The 21,479-nt window shown below is 40.8% G+C and overlaps 1 protein-coding gene across 11 annotated transcripts in view; it reads left to right on the top strand.

Annotated features, from left to right (window-relative positions):
• Nucleotides 1–21,479, top strand: part of UNC13A (unc-13 homolog A) — a 335,107-nt gene that overhangs the window by 151,919 nt on the left and 161,709 nt on the right. For all 11 annotated transcript variants that reach the window (XM_077273640.1, XM_077273632.1, XM_077273616.1 and 8 more), the window contains 2 exons: nucleotides 12,599–12,651; nucleotides 18,696–18,774. In XM_077273640.1, coding sequence (XP_077129755.1) covers nucleotides 12,599–12,651; nucleotides 18,696–18,774 — 132 coding nt within the window. The remainder of the gene's footprint in view (nucleotides 1–12,598; nucleotides 12,652–18,695; nucleotides 18,775–21,479) is intronic.

Genomic DNA, 21,479 nt, shown 5'->3' with positions numbered 1-21,479 from the left:
CCCTTCTCCGGGCTAATAGTCAAAACTGCAGGCGTGATAGGCATAGTGCAAGCAGCTTCTTCCTAGGCTGCAGTCCATCTGCTCGGAGGCTATAGGACAACAGGCGGCTATGTGTCCAGGACCGTGACATCTCCAGCAGACCAGGTCTTTACCAGCAGCCTTTGGAAATCCCTCATCAACTCCTTGGCATCTCAGATCCCCCACAGTGGTGGCACTACAACCCCTCTTTTGGGACTCCTTGGGCTACTGCTGGGTACCTGAGTATGGAGATGCATCTGAGAGTGGGGTAGTTTGTCACCATAATACACCCAGTGATGAACCCTTTGGGCTCTGACAGGAATAGTGACCCTTGAGTGTGCCAATATCTGTCTTTTTAACTTGGCATATTCCCAGGCATCTTGTAAGGCCAAGTCATAATAAGCCTTCTGGGGTTTGCCAGTCAGATAAGGGGTCAACACCTCCACCCACTGCTTTGGTGGCAGCTTCTCCCTCTTTGCTACCCATTCAAAAATAGTCAAAAATGCTTCTACATCATCACCCGGCATCATTTTCTGCATCGCGCATCTTACCGCCTTCCAGATGTATGTGTTGTCACCTGGACTTGTGGAACGGGCTTCCGGCCTCCCACGAAATGCCTCGGCAAGCGACTCAATCTGCTGCTGTTGTCTGAAGTGGTCTTGTTGGTATTGTTGCTGTTATTGCAGCTGCTGCTGTTGTTGCAACTGTTGCATAAGCAGCTTACTCGTCTCCTAATGAGCCAGCTGTTGATGTTGCTGTACTTTCACCAGATGATTGATCAGGTCCTCCATGCTGTCTGTCATTTCCTGGCTTATGGCCGGCTTTACCCAGGACATACGATTTGTCCACAGCCACTACCCGTGTTCCTGGTACGTTGCCCGCCTCTGAAACACCCTTTATGGACAGTCGGCTCACACATGTGCTGCTTGAGGTAGACACAGGTACACTTAGTATTAAAGTCTTTGGGTGGCTTATTGCTTCATAAACCACAAAGGAAAGTAATAACACAAAATAGCCTTTCTAGCACAAATGAATTTAAAAAGTCCATACAAAAAGTCCTGAAAATCTTGTGAGTGGAATTACAAAGAAGGTAAACACTAAAAAAAAGTTATGTTATTTATTGATCCCCTCAACATCACTGAGGAGTTGATAGGTCAGCTGTGTAGTCAAATGGAGCAGGCAACACAATCCAGTACAGTGGTGATAATGGGAGAATTTTACTACAAAGATGGTAAAATTGGTTCTGCTTCAGCAAATAAGGGGAATAAGCTTGTTGCAGTATAATGGTTGAGCCATATTGTGGAAAATCCAACAAGAGGCAATGCTCTGTTGGATCTGATCATTTCTAACAATTCAAAGCTTGTTGAAAATGTCACCGTTTGCAAATACCTTGGTACAAGTGACCACAATTTAATTTAATTTGGATTAAACTGTAAAAACAAACTGGGGAAAAATACAGTATTGCAAAGGATAATTTTTCTAGGTTGAAGGCTTTTCACAACATTGACTGGGAGCTGCTATTGCCAGATTGTGACAGCGATACAAATGATAAATGGGGACAATCTAAATCTATATTGGTCATTCAAACTACAAAATGTATTTCTATGTGTACCAGTATAGATGACAGTAATGAAATCCCTCTATATAGACCCTCGGTATTCAGACATGGCTGAGCTAGTCTTAGTTCGGTCACATGGCCTGTGCAGTCTCTTCTCAGAGAGATTCTGGCTTGTCTCCCTGCAGCTCCAAAGCAACTCACTCTGGTCAGCTTCCCTAGCTGTCTGACCAGTGAACACATGGCCTGGCTTTAGTGTTAGCTATCTAGGTGCACCTAATCAGAACCTGTAGTGCTAGGATTTAACTCTAACCTACCTAGCTTTCCTACATTACCAAAGAGGAGAAAGTCTGTGATGTAGTCAAGGTCATTGCTTTTAATACATATGTTTAAGCTTGAAAAAAGACTTATGTACATTAATTTCAACCTATAACTAGGGATGGGAGGGCCCGTCGATGAACCTTATAAAAAAAAAGTCTTGTTCGGGTATCACATTGGTACTCAAATTTGAATCCGAACCCCATTCAAGTGAATGGAATGGGATTTCTGAACATCGGGCAGTTTTCACGCTGTCATCTGTGTGACAGTGAGGGAAACACTGCTTCTGACCGGCGGTAACATTACTGAAGTCACCACCGGTCACAGCCACTGGGTATCGCGGACCGCTGTGGGTTCTTACGCTGCGCAGTAGACAGCATGTGAGCCAGCAGCTGTGACTGGTGGCAAAAAGGTTACCGCTGATCAGACGTCAGTTGATGACTACTACTCTCAACATCGTGCGCCTGGTCTCGCTAATAGCAGCGAAAGCATGCGACGCTGACGAGAGTATTCACCAGCTGGTGCCTGTGCATAGTAAGAAATATGTCAGTGAGATATATAATTAGTGCAGTGCGTATGCAGCTTACTGTAGATGTATTTAGCTAGTAACAAAATACCAAGCTGATATTTCTGGTGCTTAGCCTCAGCTTTTCCCGCTTGCCTTGGTGTGTTGACAAGCATGGTAATGGTTTGGGGTTGATGTCAGCTGTATAATGTTTGCTAACATCAAGCCCAGGAGTTAGTAATGGAGAGGCGTATTTAAGACACCCCCATTACTAAGCCCATAGTAGAAAGTAATAAACACACACAGATAAAAGTTCTTTAATTCTACAAAACACTTATTACCTTTGAAAAAATAAATAATCCAAAGGGGTCCACCGTAAATCCATCCCACGTCCCACGGCGATCCCCAACTTTGGTACATCCAGATACAGTGCTCAGCGATGACATCAGTATTATGACTGCTCTGCACGATGTCCAAAAAGCACCAGCAGTAGCATGTGAATACTGCTGCTGCAAAGAGCGCTGACGTCAGTAAGGTTATCGCAGTTTAATGCCGATGAACTGTGGTAACCTTACTAACATCACCGCTCGTAGCATGAGAAATTTGACTGTGATTGGCCGGCACAATATATAAAGCAATAAAATAGCTTAAAAAAAAGACTTTGGGTCCCCTCTATTTTTGATAACCAGCCAAGTTAAACCAGACAGCTGAGAGCTGTAGCCTACAGGTGTCTGTTTTTCCTGCGCTTGCTTTCAAAAATAGAGGGAACACCAAGTCTTTTTTTTTTTTTTTTTTTTCATATTTTTACCTATTGGAGCCGGAAGTGCCGACGCTAGAAAAGCTTGTTGGTTGGCTGCACGGCAGTCTTTCGACAAGCTCTGTTCGCCCTGCCGAACCCAAACAGTAACATGGACTTTAGGAAGAAGTCCTTATTCGAGGTCCGTGCACGGACACTAGGTGTTCGGTATAGAAACTGAACATTACCGTTCGGGTTCACCCATCGCTACCTATAATCTAACATGTTGATCCAGAGAAAGACAAAAGCTCCATGGGGCAGACACTAATAACTCCATATTAGGAGAAAAATTAGTTCCCGAGTCCCTATATGGCAGATTAGTTCCCTCATACTCATACCCGGCCTGTAATATTAATTTTTTAAAGATGAGGCATGCAGGCGCTCATTTAACTTGTTTAGTAAATTGACCAAAGTCTCATTTCTCTTACAGTAAAGAATCACAATTTATGATGATAATGAAACTTTCTAGCCTCTACACTTTGAGGAATGCTTTCTTCTCACCGACTTAGGCCTAGGTGTAAAACGGTCATTTAGAAGATTTATGTCCTGTTCCGTCATATATTTGTACATTGTAATAAGATCGCCCCTAAGCCTTAATTTTTCTAAGCTTAATATGCTCGAGTATAATAACATGCATTAGTACTGCAGGCCACCCATTCCCTTAAAGGGAAATTGTCAGGAGGAATTTCTACTTATAACTTAATGTACTGTATAACTGTGGAGATGCTGTTACTCTAAGTAAATTGATTATTTTCTTGTGGAAATCTGAACCCTGCCATTACTGAGAAATCCATCAATAAAGATCTATGCAAATGACTGCAAGTGCATTGGGACATATCAAAATACTTCCAGCTCTCTGGCCCTCACTCCTTATTTCTCCCAGTGTGTAATCACTGGGCTCATCAGAAAGCTTAATAATGCTAATAAAGTAATGGAAAATATAATCTCCAGAAAAAAATTAATTGTAGTATATAATTAGGTGGCACATTAATAATAGAAAAACATTCACGGTATATTAACCCCTTTACCCCCAAGGGTGGTTTGCACATTAATGACCGGGCCAATTTTTACAATTCTGACCACTGTCCCTTTATGAGGTTATAACTCTGGAACGCTTCAACGGATCCCGGTGATTCTGACAGTTTTCTCATGACATATTGTACTTCATGATAGTGGTAACATTTCTTTGATATTACCTGCGTTTATTTGTGAAAAAAATGGAAATTTGGCAAAAATTTTGAAAATTTTGCAATTTTCCAAATTTTAATTTTTATGCAATTAAATCACAGAGATATGTCACACAAAATACTTAATAATTAACAATTCCCACATGTCTACTTTACATCAGCACAATTTTGGAACTAAAATTTTTTTTGTTAGGGAGTTATAAGGGTTAAACTTTGACCAGCAATTTCTGATTTTTACAACACCATTTTTTTAGGGACCACATCTCATTTGAAGTCATTTTTAGGGGTCTATATGATAGAAAATAACCAAGTGTGACACCATTCTAAAAACTGCACCCCTCAAGGTACTCAAAACCACTTTCAAGAAGCTTATTAATCCTTCAGGTGTTTCACAGGAATTTTTGGAATGTTTAAATAAAAATGAACATTTCACTTTTTTTCACAAAAAATTTACTCCAGCTCCAGTTTGTTTTATTTTACCAAAGGTAACAGGAGAAAATGGACCCCAAAAGTTGATGTACAATTTGTCCTGAGTATGCTGACACCCCATATGTGGGGGTAAACCACTGTTTGGGCGCAAGTGAGAGCTCGGAAGGGAAGGAGCGCCGTTTGACTTTTCAATGTAAAATTGACAGGAATTGAGATGGGACACCATGTTGCGTTTGGAGAGCCACTGATGTGCCTAAACATTGAAATCCCCCACAAGTGACACCATTTTGGAAAGTAGACCCCCTAAGAAACTTATCTAGATGTGTGGGGAGCACTTTGACCCACCAAGTGCCTCACAGAAGTTTATAATGCAGAGCCGTAAAAATAAAAAATCATATTTTTCACAAAAATTATCTTTTCGCCCCCAATTTTTTTATTTTCCCAAGGGTAAGAGAAGAAATTAGACAACAAAAGTTGTTGTACAATTTGTCCTGAGTACGCTGATATGCCATATATGGGGGTAAACCACTGTTCGGGCGCATGGCAGAGCTCGGAAGGGAAGGAGCGCCATTTGACTTTTCAATGCAAAATTGACTGGAATTGAGATGGGATACCATGTTGCGTTTGGAGAGCAACTGATATGCCTAAACATTGAAACCCCCCACAAGTGACACAATTTTGGAAAGTAGACCCCCTAAGGAACTCATCTAGATGTGTTGTGAGAGCTTTGAACCCCCAAGTGTTTTACTACAGTTTATAACGCAGAGCCGTGAAAATAATAAAAAAAATCTTCCCACAAAATTTATTTTTTAGCCCCCAGTTTTTTATTTTCCCAAGGGTAACAGGAGAAATTGGACCCCAAAAGTTGTCCAATGTGTCCTGAGTACGCTGATACCCCATATGTTGGGGTAAACCCCTGTTTGGGTGCACAGGAGAGCTCGGAAGGGAAGGAGCACTGTTTTACTTTTTTAATGCAGAATTGGCTGGAATTGAGATCGGACGCCATGTCGCGTTTGGAGAGCCCCTGATGTGCCTGAACAGTGGAAACCCCCCAATTATAACTGAAACCCTAATCCAAACACTCCCCTAACCCTAATCTCAACGGTAACCCTAACCACACCCCTTACCCTGACACACCCCTAACCCTAATCCCAACCCTATTCCCAACTGTAAATGTAATCCAAACCCTAACCCTAACTTTAGCCCCAACCCTAACCCTAACTTTAGCCCCAACCCTAAATGAAGCTCTAACCCTAGGCCCAACCCTAACCCTAGCCCTAACCCTAGCCCTAACCCTAGCCCTAACCCTAGCCTTAACTCTAACCCTAACCCTAGCCCCAACCCTAGCCCTAACCCTAATGGGAAAATGGAAATAAATACATTTTTTAAATTTTTCCCTAAGGGGGTGATGAAGGGGGGTTTGATTTACTATTTATAGCGTGTTTTTTATCAGATTTTTATGACTGGCAGCCGTCACACACTAAAAGACGCTTTTTATTTCAAAAAATATTTTTTGCGTTACCACATTTTGAGAGCTATAATTTTTCCATGTTGACGTTTTTATTGGTAACATTTTCGGGCACGTGACATTTTTTGATCGCTTTTTATTCCGATTTTTGTGAGGCAGAATGACCAAAAAACAGCTATTCATGAATTTCTTTGGGGGGGGGGGGGCGTTTATACCGTTCCGCGTTTGGTAAAATGGATAAAGCAGTTTTATTCTTCGGGTCAGTACGATTACAGCGATACCTCATTTATATCATTTTTTAATGTTTTGGCGCTTTTATACGATAAAAACTATTTTATGGAAAAAATAATTATTTTTGCATCGCTTTATTCTGAGGACTATAACTTTTTTATTTTTTCGCTGATGAAGCTGTATGGCAGCTCATTTTTTGCGGGACAAGATGACGTTTTCAGCGGTACCATGGTTATTTATATCCGTCTTTTTGATCACGTGTTATTCCACTTTTTGTTCGGCGGTATGATAATAAAGCGTTGTTCTTTGCCTTGTTTTTTTTTTCTTTACGGTGTTCACTGAAGGGGTTAACTAGTGGGACAGTTTTATAGGTCGGGTCGTTACGGACGCGGCGATACTAAATATGTGAACTTTTATTGGTTTTTTTATTATTTAGATAAAGGAATGTATTTATTGGAACAATATTTTTTTTTATTATTTATTTAGGAATTTTTTTTTTCACACATGTAAAAAAATTTTGTTTTACTTCTTTACTTTGCCCCAAGGGGGGCATCACATTTTATTGACAGATCGCTGGTCTGACACTTTGCTGTGCACTGTGTCAGATCAGCGCTCACACAGCACAACAGGGAGGCTTCCCGGCGCCTGCTCTGAGCAGGCGCTGCTAAGCCACCTCCCTGCAGGACCCGGATGCAGCCCCGTGGCCATTTTGGATCCGGGCCTGCAGGGAGGAGGAGGTAAGAGACCCTCGCAGCAACGCAATCACATTGCTTTGCTCCTAGGGTCTCAGGGAAGCACGCAGGGAGCCCCCTCCCTGCACGATGCTTCCCTATACCGCCGGAACACTGCGATCATGTTTGATCGCAGTGTGCCGGGGGTTAATGTGCCGGGGGTGTCCGTGACCGCTCCTGGCATATAGTGCCGGATGTCAGCTGCGATAGTCAGCTGACACCCGGACGCGATCGGCCATGCTCCCCCCGTGAGCGCGGCTGATCGCTCTGGACATACTATTCCGTCCTTGGGAAGTAGGGCCCACCCCACATGGACGGAATAGTACGTCCAATGGTAGAAAGGGGTTAAAGGTTATAAAATATATAGAATACCCAAAAGATATAAAAGGTAGTATATTAATGAATTTAATAGCATAAAAAAGAGAGAAAAAATGCAGCACTCGCCCACAATCTTCATCAAACTGTGTGTCCTTTATTTAGCATGAAAAGCCATAATGGACATAATGCGGCATCGGCAGGAGTGTAGTAGGGAGCGGGAGCGTGCAGAGACCGGACGACGGCCGTTTCGCACAATAGTGCTTCTACGGGTCCATGGACCGTCCGGTCTCTGCACGCTCCCGCTCCCTACTACACTCCTGCCGATGCCGCGTTATGTCCATTATGGCTTTTCATGCTAAATAAAGGACACACAGTTTGATGAAGATTGTGGGTGAGTGCTGCATTTTTTTCTCTCTTTTTTATGCCATTGGATCATGTTTCCTATGATGCAGAGCACCACCGTTGTCTCAATTGGAAACTGAGCTCGTCCAGTCTAAGCAGATCATATTTGTAGTATTTTCACTTGTACACAGCTGTTTCAGTGCCGGTCACGCTTTTTTCTTGTTTGGATATTAATGAATTTGTTATTGAGAGTATACTAAGGAAGGGACATGATGGGCCAATAAAGGGATCTAAAATGATTCGGTAATCTATTGTAGGGCCCTCAACTAGTGTAATCTTATACATACGTTCCTATTCATAAATGAAACAATTATGGAAAAAAGGATGTGGGGTACATGCATTTCCACCCATAGCATATCCTAACATCCAAATGCATTACGCCATAACATTAACAATTGGAAATGAAGTAATGTGTGCATAATAGCAGTAGAGATGAGAGAACCCGAACATAAAAGTTCTGGGCTCGTACCTGACCGTTAGCGCCCGATGCTAAACGCCGAACATGGACTTCTCCTAAAAGTCTGTTGTAAAGTTCGGAGTTCCGGGGAAAGTCCATTACAGAGAGAATTTTCCTGTTCAAAAGTTTGGGTCTCCATTGTTTTCAATGGGGTTTAGGTTCTAGTTTAAGTTTGGGTACAGTTCTGGCACCCGAACCGAACTTTGGATTCAAACTCGGGTTGGGTACCAGAACCCGAACTTCCATGGGTCTACTCATCCCTAAAAAGCTGGATATATTAGATTCAGTCTGTCTCAAATATATAGATATTCCAATATGCATCATGCTTCCATGTGATATAATAATATATCCTTAATACCAATATAGTCATTCTACCCCAAAATAAGTGAGATAAACTATGGACAAATGTATTAGCTCCTCCTACCAACCTCTCCCTAGAAAGGTCACATGTAAGAACCACATTTAGTGGTGGTCTCCAAAGGTGATTCAAGTAACTATACACTGTGTGCAGAATTACTAGGCAAGTTGTATTTTGATCACATGATGCTTTTTATACATGTTGTCCTACTCCAAGCTGTTCAGGCTTGAGAGCCAACTACCAATTAAGTAAATCAGGTGATGTGCATCTCTGTAATGACATCAAAACCCTATATAAGGTGTGCTTAATTATTAGGCAACTTCCTTTCCTTTGGCAAAATGGGTCAGAAGAGAGATTTGACGGGCTCTGAAAAGGCCAAAATTGTGAGATGTCTTGCAGAGGGATGCAGCAGTCTTGAAATTGCCAAACTTTTGAAGCATGATCACCGAACAATGAAGCGTTTCATGGCAAATAGCCAACAGGGTCGCAAGTAGCGTGTTGGGCAAAAAAAGCGCAAAGTAACTGCCCATAAATTGAGGAAAATCAAGCATGAAGCTGCCAAGATGCCATTTGCCACTAGTTTTGCCATATTTCAGAGCTGCAACATTACTGGAGTAACAAAAAGCACATGGTGTGAGATACTCAGGGACATGGCCAAGGTAAGGAAGGCTGAAAAATGACCACCTTTGAACAAGAAACATAAGATAAAACGTCAAGACTGGGCCAAGAAATATCTTAAGACTGACTTTTCAAAGGTTTTATGGACTGATGAAATGAGAGTGACTCTTGATGGGCCAGAGGCTGGATCACTAAAGGGCAGAGACCCCCATTCTGACTCAGACGCCAGCAAGGTGGAGGTGGGGTACTGGTATGGGCTGGTATCATCAAAGATGAACTTGTGGGACCTTTTAGGGTTGAGGATGGAGTGAAGCTCAACTCCCAGACCTACTGCCAGTTTCTGGAAGACAACTTCTTCAAGCAGTGGTACAGGAAGAAGTGGGTATTGTTCAAGTAAAACATGATTTTCATGCAGGACAATGCTCCATCACATGCCTCCAACTACTCCACAGCGTGGCTGGCCAGTAAAGGTCTCAAAGAAGAAAAAATAATGACATGGCCCCCTTGTTCACCTGATCTGAACCCCATAGAGAACCTGTGGTCCCTCATAAAATGTGAGATCTACAGGGAGGGAAAACAGTACACCTCTCGGACCAGTGTCTGGGAGGCTGTGGTGGCTGCTGCACGCAATGTTGATCGTAAACAGATCAAGCAACTGACAGAATCTATGGATGGAAGGCTGCTGAGTGTCATCATAAAGAAAGGTGGCTATATTGGTCACTATTTTTTTGGACTTTTGTTTTTGCATGTCAGAAATGTTTATTTCTAAATTTTGGGCGGTTATATTGGTTTACCTGGTGAAAATAAACAAGTGAGATGGGAATATATTTGGTTTTTATGAAGTTTCCTAATAATTCTGCACAGTAATAGTTACCTGCACAAACAGATATCCTCCTAAGATAGCCAAATCTAAAAAAAAAAAACACTCCAACTTCCAAAAATATTAAGCTTTAATATTTATGAGGCTTTTGGGTTGATTGAGAACATAGTTGTTGATTAATAATAAAAATCCTCTAAAATACAACTTGCCTAATAATTATGCACGCAGTGTAAACCATTAAGCTTAATAATTATTGTGTAAAATTGATTTGAGGGGCTTGACTAAATACAAAAATATGTGGTAGAAACTAGTATTTAAAGTTATAGCCAGAACTATTTTCATAAGGATAGAAGTTGTCAAACCAACCTGATTACAGGTAGAAGCCTGTTACGATGATATTCATAGTTATAGTTCTCGACTCATCATTGCCTTTGTACCTGTTTTTTTGTCTAGTTTTGTGTGTTTTTCTTTGATCCCTTCACTTTTTTATGTGTTTTTCATAAATAAGAGGTGATTAGAAAGATTCCCAGGACTCTGGTTCCATGGCCCTGTCTATTGTCCTTGGCTGCTTGACCATAGCCATATCTATTGTCCGTGGCTGCTGGACCAAAGCCCTGAGAACTTCCTCCTACTTGCTGGCATCTCAGGCGCTTCTTATGATTACTAGGCCTATCGCAACATCCTGTGTGTGTTACCCCACAACGATGACATTGTACCAGGCCTGGTAATCAGAAAAGGTGCTGAGGATGCTGGCAAATAGGAGGAAGTTCTCAGAGTTCTGGTAGGAGTGTGTCATTGGAAGCTGCAAGCTGCAATTAGAATCCAGTTGAAGATGTCTAAGGCATGACCAGCAGCCTTGTGGTCTTATTGATCTTCACTGGAACTTACCATACATGTTTTAGGCTGTGCAACTAAGATGAATGCAAACGCTAAATGGTTTACTTAAAGCTGTATACTTGCATGGTATTACTTATATGTGAAGTATACATTATGATCAATTGTGTAGACACACCTGCCAGGACATGATTGCATCCATATAGGTTTCTACACAAATATATTACCTATACAACTGGAAACTCCACTCTCTCAGGGCTAGGCTCACAAAATGTAAAGGGATAGATAAGAACTAGCTTTATTTTGCACCTCTTTAAAAAAGGCCTAAAGAAATAGGAGTATAGACAACCTGGATGAGGGAAAGCACTGTTCTTAGTAGTGCAATGCTTATTATATTACAGCCTAACGCTTTCTTTTACTTTAAAGGGTTTATTCAACTAGGTACAAAGTTGTTTTATTAAATTTCAAATGAAAAAAGATTAATCTTACTAGAATATTTTATTGAAAATGATCTAGTATTTAACAAGCTCTATTGAATGGTCCCAAGGTGGTGGTAAACAATTGATACCTTCCTGACTGGTGCACCTCTATACTCAGCATTGTGTCCCTCAACATTCTGCTGCCATCAATATCCGGTTCGGAGTCGCATGGCTACTATTATTATTTTATTGTTGTTATTATTATTTATTTTTAAAGCACCATTAATTCCATGGTGCTGCACATACATATTACATGCATGAAATAAGAAAACAGGCTGACAAAGGAAGAGAGGACCCTCACAGGCTTACAATCTGTACCACTGCAGCCAAACAACAGTTGCCGATCGGCTGCAGCCTTCCTGTTTCATCTGAGTGGAAGAAACCGTCCAGGAGGTGAGTTTAAATCTTGGGAGTTTTCCACCCTCCCGGGGCCATTCAGAAAGGGTTGTTAAATAGTGGACAATCCTTTTGAGAAAGGTGTTCCAAAGTGAAAAGTTCAGTACTAATTTAAAGTTTTAGTCAGATCAAAATCTGCATTGGTTTTGATTCTTCCCCTCCCTGTGTTTGGAGGCTGTTGTGGAGTTGGCATTACTTGACCATTACTTTAATAAGACAGCTTGGCTAATTAAAATGAATTAGAACGTTTAATCTTTTCTATTTTTTTTTCTAATTTTCATTTGAAATGCATCAAAAGAACATTGTTACCTATTATTTATATTGTATCCATTATCTTCTGTGCTTATGTCCATAATATGAGCCATTCCTTTACATTTCAAATGATGTGTTACATTAGAAGCATTGCTAGAATATTTCCGTAATAAAAGAGAACCCATTTGTTGATCGTGCGGAAACTTTGCATTCTCCAGTGTAACCCCCCATGCAAACTATTCGGCAATGTTCATCAGAGCTTTCATAGAAGATGACATTTTACCAGGTCAGGGACTGATATGAGCCAATAAAATGTATGTAAAGTTTTGTAGAGTACAGTAAACAAATAAAAGTTTGTTTTGATTGCAAAATACATAAAATTGTCGTGAACTCAAATATTTATTGTTGTTCATGTTTTTCTCTTAGGCCAGAGGTGAAGGCAGTGGGGAAATGTCAAAGTCTCTGTGGTTTAAAGATGGGTATGTGACATCCTGTGTTCTTCCTCATTGTTAGCTTGTAACTGGAGTTCTCATATTTATCTAAAGTGATGTGAAAGATTAGTCCATTGAAGTTCATCGGCTTTCTGTGTCATTCAGGTTTTTCTAACGTTCACCTAAATATCATCTTCAGACAGTTTACGGTATAATCGCTTTCAGCTTGCTATCTGATCCACCACTTATACATTACTTACTCTTATACAGTAATAATAAGGCTGCCAACAATAATAAAATAGTGTCATGTGTAGTACCGACACTACAATTTGCGCTTTTTATGACGTTTTTTCTATACCTTTTTTCTACACTTTATAAGTTTGGCTTTAATGTGGTCAGGATTCCTAACAACTATTACCGATCACTTTTTATCTGTATGCTAACAGTTCTTAATGAACTACAGTAGCTTGCAAAAGTATTCACCCCCTTGGATTTTTACCTATTTTGTTACATTACAACCTGTGTTTAAATATTTTTGTAATCCGATTTGTGTGTGATGAATCAGCACTAAATAGTCTAAGTTGTTGATGTGAAGTGATAAAAATATAAGCATAAATTAAATTTATGGGATCAAATAACTAAAAATTGGCATTTGCATATGTATTTACCCCTTTGCGATGAAGCCCCTAAAATTTTTTAGTGCAAGCAATTACCTTTATAAGTCACATGCTTAGTGAAAGGAAGTCCACCTGTGTGCAATCTAAGTGTCACATGGTCTGTCAGTATATACACTTTACCTTTTCTGGAAGGCCACAGAGGCTGCAACACCATTAAGCAAGAGGCACCGCCGCACCACTAACCAAACAACACCATGAAGACCAAGGAGATCTCCAAGCAAGTCAGGAACAATGTTGTTGAAAAGTACAAGTCACAGTTGTATCCCAATCTCTCATGATCCCTGGAGCATAATGAAATCCATTATCAGCTAATTGAAAGAACATGGTGCCACAACAAACCTGCCAAGAGAGGGCTGCCCACAAAACCTCTCAGCCTGGGCAAGGAGGGCATTAATCAGAGAGGCAGCACAGTGACCAAAGGTAACCCTGAAGGAGCTGCAGAGTTCCCAAACAGAGACTGGAGTATCTGTCCACATGAACACGATAAGCCGTACACTCCATAGAGGCGGTCTTTATAGAAGAGTGGGCAGAAAAAAGCCTTTACTTACACATACAAATTGTGAGGCTTGTTTTGAGTTTGCCTAAAGACATGCGGGAGACAAAAGTATGAAGGAAGGTGCTGTGGTCTGGTGAGACCAATATTTAACTTTTTGGCCACCAAGGTAAACTCTGTGTCTGGTGACAAACTAACACAGCTTATCACCCTAAGAACACCATCCTCACAGTGAAACATGGTGGTGTCAGCATCATGCTGTGAGGATGTTTTTCAGCAGCAGGGTCGGGGAAAATGGCCCAAGTCGAGGGGAAGATGGATGGGGCAAAATACTGGGATATTCTTAAGCAAAACCTGTTTTAGTTTGTCAGTGATTTGAGACTGGGATGGGGGTTCACCTTCCAACAAGACAATGAGCCCAGAGCATGCTGCTAAAGCAACACTCTGGTGGTTTAAGCCCAGAACGAAATACAAATGAGAATCTCCTGTCCGATATGAAGATTGCTGTTCACCAGAGGAAACCATCTAACATGAAGGAGCTGATGCAATTTTGTTTTGAGGAATGGGCAAAAATCCCAGTGTCAAGATGTGGCACTAACAAGCTCATAGAAATTTATCCAAAGCAACTTACTGCTGTAATTACAGCCACAGGAGGCTCTAAAAAGTACTGACTTAAGGGGTAAATAGTTATGCACACTGAAGTTTTCAGTTATTTTGTCCTATTTGTTGTTTGTTTCACAAAAAAGAACAAATGGTCACAGTTGTAGGCATGTTCTTTACATGGACTGATGCAAACCCTCAAAAAAAGTGAAATTCCAGATTGTGAAGTAGCAAAACATGAAAAATGCCAGGGTGGTGAATACTTTCACAAGCCACTGTATCTGGTCCATCTGGTATTAATCCATCTGGTTGGATCAAAGTCGCCAATGTAAGTCTATGGACCTGTGAAAAAGTTGGACAACACTCAGATTCCATCTCTGTGCTGTTCATTTTTCACGGGCTGTTTGATAGGAGAAGCTTGAGAAACCTTCATCAATTTTTTCATCCGAGAAAAACTGAACAAACTCTGACCAAACTCTGGTGGGAACAGCTGCCATACGAACCAAACTCTGATGACAAAAAAAATGATGCAGCTCGGACCTTTTTTTGCATAAGTGAAAAATCACTGAAGTGTGAATTATCCCTTTAGTCTTCCAACACACAAGTACATCATATTCAGACACTAAAACCCCCTAACTTTTTTTTCTTAACATTAGTCAACATATTGTAGTCCAACTATGAACAAAAGGTAATATTGTATGGCACTTGTTAATATATACCACCACGCTAGCTCAGTATTTCTCAATATTTCTTTATTATAATATAGACAAGTGAAAAGTAAAAATAGGTATAAAAAGGTACCTAACAGAGGGTACATGTATGGTGGTCCAATAGCAATAGGTATGCAATTATTCTGAGAATTAGGCTGCCGTCACACTAGCAGTATTTGGTCAGTATTTTCCATCAGTATTTGTAAGCCAAAACCAGGAGTGGGTGATAAATACAGAAGTGGTGCATATGTTTCTGTTATACTTTTCCTCTATTTGTTCCCCTCCTGGTTTTGGCTTACAAATACTGATGTAAAATGCTGACCAAATACTGCTAGTGTGACGGCAGCCTTATTCTGAGAATCCAGGTAATGTCTTTACAACGGTGTACAGGTTTCCATCCATCAATAAGTATAAGACCACCCTGGTACTCTAACGCTAAACATACATATACTTGATATGGTCCAGCATATCAAATAGTAATTGAGGTAGGTTTAGCTGCTGCTAGAAACAGAGACCATCACCATGTCCCTCCACCCAGTGTTTCACTCCTGCTATTTCTGGGGGTATGCCAATAATAATTCTCATAATAATTGTATACATGTTGCTATATGACCATCATACATGTACCCTTTGTGAGGAACCTTTTTATATCTATTTTTACTTTCATTTGTCTATGTTGTAAGAAGACATATTATTTATTTTGGACGTTTGTGTTCACTTTTTTCGGTGACTTATTTGAGCTGGTGTGGTAGTATAAATTTCTTAACATACAGTGGGTACGGAAAGAATTCAGACCCCTTTAAGTTTTTCACTTTTTGTTTCATTGCAGCCATTTGGTAAATTCAAAAAAAGTTCATTTTTTTCTCATTAATGTAGTAATTTTGGCAAATTTATTAAAAAAGAAAAACTGAAGTATCACATGGTCATAAGTATTCACACCCTTTGTTCAGTATTGAGTAGAAGCACCCTTTTGAGCTAGTACAGCCATAAGTCTTCTTGGGAATGATGCAACAAGTTTTTCACACCTGGATATTCTTTCTTGCAGTTCTTCTCCAGTTCCATCAGGTTGGATGGTGAACGTTGGTGGACAGCCATTTTCAGGTCTCTCCATGGATGCTCAATTGGGTTTAGGTCAGGGCTCTGGCTGGGCCAGTAAAGAATGGTCACAGAGTTGTTCTGAAGCCACTCCTATGTTATTTTAGCTGTGTGCTTAGGGTAATTGTCTTGTTGGAAGGTGAACCTTCAGCCAAGTCTGAGGTCCAGAGCACTCTGGAAGAGGTTTTCATCCATGATATCTCTGTATTTGGCCACATTCATGTTTCCTTCAATGACAACCAGTCGTCCTGTTCCTGCAACTGAAAAACACCCCATACTATGATGCTGTGACCACCATGTTTCACTGTTGGGATTGTATTGGGCAGGTGATGAGCAGTGTCTGGTTTTCTCCACACATACTGCTTAGAATTATCACCAAAAAGGTCTATCTTCATCTCATCAGACCAGAGAATCTTATTTCTCATAGTCTGGGAGTCCTTCATGTGGTTGTTAGTAAACTCTATGCAGGCTTTCATATGTCTTGCCGTCGGGCCACTCTGCCATAAAGGTCCAACTGGTGGAGGGCTGCAGTGATAGTTGACCTTGTGTAACTTTCTCCCATCTCCCTACTGCATCTCTGGAGCTCAGCCACAGTAATCTTGGATTCATCTTTACCTCTCTCACCAAGGGTCTTCTCCCACGATTGCTCAGTTTGGCTGGACGGCCAGGTCTAGGAAGACTTCTGGTGGTCCCAAACTTCTTTCATTTAAGGATTATGGAGGCCACTGTGCTCTTAGGAACCTTGAGTATTGCAGAAATTCTGTTGTAACCGTGGCCAGATCTGTGCCTTGCCACAATTCTGTCTCTGAGCTCCTTGGCCAGTTCCTTTGACCTCATGATTCTCATTTGGTCTGACATGCACTGTGAGCTGTGGGGTCTTATATAGACAGGTGTGTGCCTTTCCAAATCAAGTCCTATCAGTGTAATTAAACACAACTGGACTCCAATGAAGGAGTAGAACCATCTCGAGGAGGATCACAAGGAAATGGACAGCATGTGACTTAAATATGAGTGTCTGAGCAAAGGGTCTGAATACTTATGACCATGTGATATTTCAGTTTTTCTTTTTTATTAAATTTGCAAAAATTACTAGATTTCTTTTTTTTTCAGTCAAGATGGGGTGCAGAGTGTACATTAATGTGAAAAAAAGAACTTTTTAGAATTTACCAAATGGCTGCAATGACACAAAGAGTGAAAAATGTAAAGGGGTCTGAATACTTTCCGTACCCACTGTATACAGGATCCAGAATCAGTGTATGCATATAGTCCCAAAATAAATCTAGACCCCAGTCCAGTTCACAAAATATATCAAGACCCTAAATTAGGCCAGAAAATAAGTACAAACCTAAGACAGGGCTCCACAACAAAGACCAAATCAGATCTTAAAATGAAGAAAAGAGCCATAAAAGATATGTCCCCCAAAAAATATGGAAGGCAAACCAGACCTGAAACCCAAAAAACATACACACAGCATCGCTTACACTCTCTCCTTTGCTGTGGACCAATCCAGCTCCATCCCAATTGATATTTTCTCATACCGCTCTCTACACATTTATTCCCTTGACTGGTCCCATAAATAATTATGGGCAGCCGACAGTATGTAAATTGCAAAAGTGTCACATCCACCAGAGCAATAGCTTTGTAGCTACTTTCCATGCTGGTCAATATATAGGTTTTTTTTAATTGGAAGGGAACCTTATCACCAGGCTTTTCCCATATAAAGTAGGGTGGCACCTGTAAGCCCTAATATACGGCATTCTACAATGGTGTTTATATGTCCCCAATCTGCTCGCCATAAGACAAAAAATAGCTTTTATTATACTCACCTACAGTGCCGTCCGGTACAGTGGTCGTCTCTGATCTGGTTAGGTTAGTTAGCATATAGGAAGCATGTACATTGAACAGTTTAAAAATGAGATTAAGCATTAAGTGTACTGTATGTGTATGTATGACTATAGTTTTCTATAGCTTTCCCCCTTTTTACTGTCTGCAAAGTTAAAGTTTTTCTCAGAGCAGTCTGCCTGGCAGAAAGTTGTCTCCTCATGTTATTAAGGGGAATCTATCAGCAGGTTTTTGCTATGTAATCTGACAGCAGCATGAGATAGGGAGATAGACCCTGATTCCAGCGATGTATCACTCACTTTACTGCACATAGCAGTTATGATAGAGTCATAGTTTTCTCTGATGCAGATCTCGCAGAGCTCAGTTGTAGATCTGCGTATAACCTCGGCCTCACCGCAGCTTTCTGTCTACATTGTATAGTGAGAGAGAGCTGCTAGTCAGTGCTGGGGGGGTTTGGACCAGCTAAAAAACACTGATTATATTTAAAAAGCAAATCACAGCCTAGTAAGTGACACATCACTGTAATCAGGGTCTCTGCTTCTATTTTATGGCGCTCTCAGATTACATAGTGAAAACCTGCTGATAGATTCCCATTAACATTTTGTCTCCTAAGCCTTACAGTAGGCATCCTGGTCACTATCAGTCACTATTACTTATCACATATATCTTTATCAGGCCGGCTGGTGGTCTTATTATCATTGATAGTATGCCAGACATTCGGAAAAGAAAACCCATACCTCTAGTTAGTGACCTGGTGAGTAACCTTTAAACCAGGTATTTTAAACTTTTTTGAAGTCTCGAATTGTTGACTAACCCTTTAATGTTGTATTTCATGCATTCCTCCTTTCTAAAGGCAATGGTAAGTAACACACCGAATAGACATGCGTATATCTTGATCAACACACGTTACTCTTTGCAGTAAAAAGTCAAAATATCATGTAATATAGTAATCATAGGGACATGTTGGATTTTACATCAGTGGTCACTCATTTTGTATTCTAAAATATGAAATGCAAACATTTTTCACATCTCTCTGTCCCCGAATTTAACAGTATGTCTTCTTTCCATTATGTGTTCCCAAATTTCAAGCTTTTTTTTTTTTTCACAGTAGGATTGAAGGGAGTCTGTTTTTGCTACCCTATGTTAGAGGAGCATGATGTAGGGGCAGATACCCTGATTCCACTGATGTACCACTTTCTGGTCTGCACATTGTATTTTGTTTATAAAGTCACTCTTTTCTCTGCTACAGATCTACCAGTTCTCTGAATGCTGAGTTTTGTGTAACCCTGCCCACACCTGTGATTAACAGTTTTCTGGGTACACTGTGCATAGGCAGAAATCTGATAATCAGTGGTGGGGATGTAGATGTATGAATATGGAGGCTTACATTGCAGCAGGTTTAGGCCGGCGTCACACTAGGCGTAAGACAATACAGTCCGTTTTTTACGGCCGTAATACGCATAAAAGTCCCCAAAATAGTGATCCATATGTCATCCGTAGGCAGGGTGTGTCAGCGTATTTTGCGCATGGCATCCTCCGTATGTAATCCGTATGGCATCCATACTGCGATATTTTCTCGCAGGCTTGCAAAACCAACATCGAATGGATTTATGTGCTCAAATGTTATTTAAAACATATATACAGTATATATATATATATATATATATATATATGTCATTGAGACACACACATATATATATATATATATATATATATACTGTATTTATATTTAATTCACCACGATATATGTGAAAAGCCGGTAATTCAATTGCCGGCTTTTCATTTCTCCTTCCCAAACCCGACAGGATATGAGACATGGTTTACATACAGTAAACCATCTCATATCCCCTTTTTTTTGCATATTCCACACTACTAATGTTAGTAGTGTGTATATGCAAAATTTGGGCGCTGTAGCTGCTAAAATAAAGGGTTAAATCACGGAAAAAATTGGCGTGGGCTCCCGCGCAATTTTCTCTGCCAGAATGGTAAAGCCAGTGACTGAGGGCAGATATTAATAGCCTAGAGAGGGTCCATGGTTATTGGCCCCCCCTGGCTACAAACATCTGCCCCCAGCCACCCCAGAAAAGGCACATCTGGAAGATGCGCCTATTCTGGCACTTGGCCACTCTCTTCCCACTCCCGTGTAGCTGTGGGATATGGGGTAATGAAGGGTTAATGTCACCTTGCTATTGTAAGGTGACATTAAGCCAGGTTAATAATGGAGAGGCGTCAATTATGACACCTATCCATTATTAATCCAATAGTACGAAATGGTTAAGAAAACACACACACATTATTGCAAAGTATTTTAATGAAATAAAGACACAGGGTGTTGTAATATTTTATTAGACTCTTAATCCACCTGAAGACCATCGTCCTGAAACAAAGTTAAAAAAACAAACAACAATATTCCATACCTTCCGTCGTTATGTCCCACGATGTAAATTCATCTGAAGGGGTTAAATCATTTTACAGCCAGGAGCTGTGCTAATGCACTCACTCCTGCCTGTAAAACCCCGGGTACTGAAAGGAAAGCAGGGTGATCTGTAGTTACCTTGAGTCGCGGTGAGGCGCCCTCTGCTGGATGTCCTCATATGAACTCAAGCGTGGGAACTTTTCCAAGGCTCCAGTTCATGAGAACATCCACCAGAGGGCGCCTCACCGCAACTCAAGGTAACTACAGGTCATTCCCCTGCAATCCATTCATTCCCGGGGGTTTTACAGGCACGAGCACTGCTTTAGCAAAGCTCCTGGCTGTAAAATGATTTAACCCCTTCAGATGGATTTACTTCGTGGGACTTGACCTGAGCGACGGAAGGTATGAGATATTGTTGTTTTTTTATTTTTCCTTTGTTACAGAATGAGGGTCTTCAGGTGGATTACCAGTATAATAAAATATTACAACAACCTGTGTCTTTATTTCATTAAAGGACTTTGTAATCATGTGTGTGTGTTTTATTAACCATTTCGTACTATTGGATTCATAATGGATAGGTGTCATAATTGACGCCTCTCCATTATTAACCTGGCTTAATGTCACCTTACAATAGCAAGGTGACATTAACCCTTCATTACCCCATATCCCACCGCTACACGGGAATGGGAAGAGAGAGGCCAAGTGCCAGAATAGGCGCATCTTCCAGATGTGCCTTTTCTGGGGTGGCTGGGGGCAGATGTTTTTAGCCAGAGGGGCCCAATAACCATGGACCCTCTCTAGGCTATTAATATCTGCCCTCAGTCACTGACTTTACCACTCTGGCAGAGAAAATTGCACGGGAGCCTACGCCAATTTTTTACGCCATTTAACCCTTTATTTTACAAGCTACAGCGCCCAAATTTTGCACATACACACTACTAACATTAGTAGTGTGGAATATGCAAAAAAAATGGGATATGAGATGGTTTACTGTTGTGAACTCTGTTTTGGGGCTCCCTCTTGTGGTCACAAGTGGTACTGTG

The sequence above is a fragment of the Ranitomeya variabilis genome, chromosome 1, assembly GCF_051348905.1.
Source record: "Ranitomeya variabilis isolate aRanVar5 chromosome 1, aRanVar5.hap1, whole genome shotgun sequence".
NCBI lineage: Eukaryota > Metazoa > Chordata > Amphibia > Anura > Dendrobatidae > Ranitomeya > Ranitomeya variabilis.
This window is presented reverse-complemented; position numbering and strand designations above follow the sequence as displayed.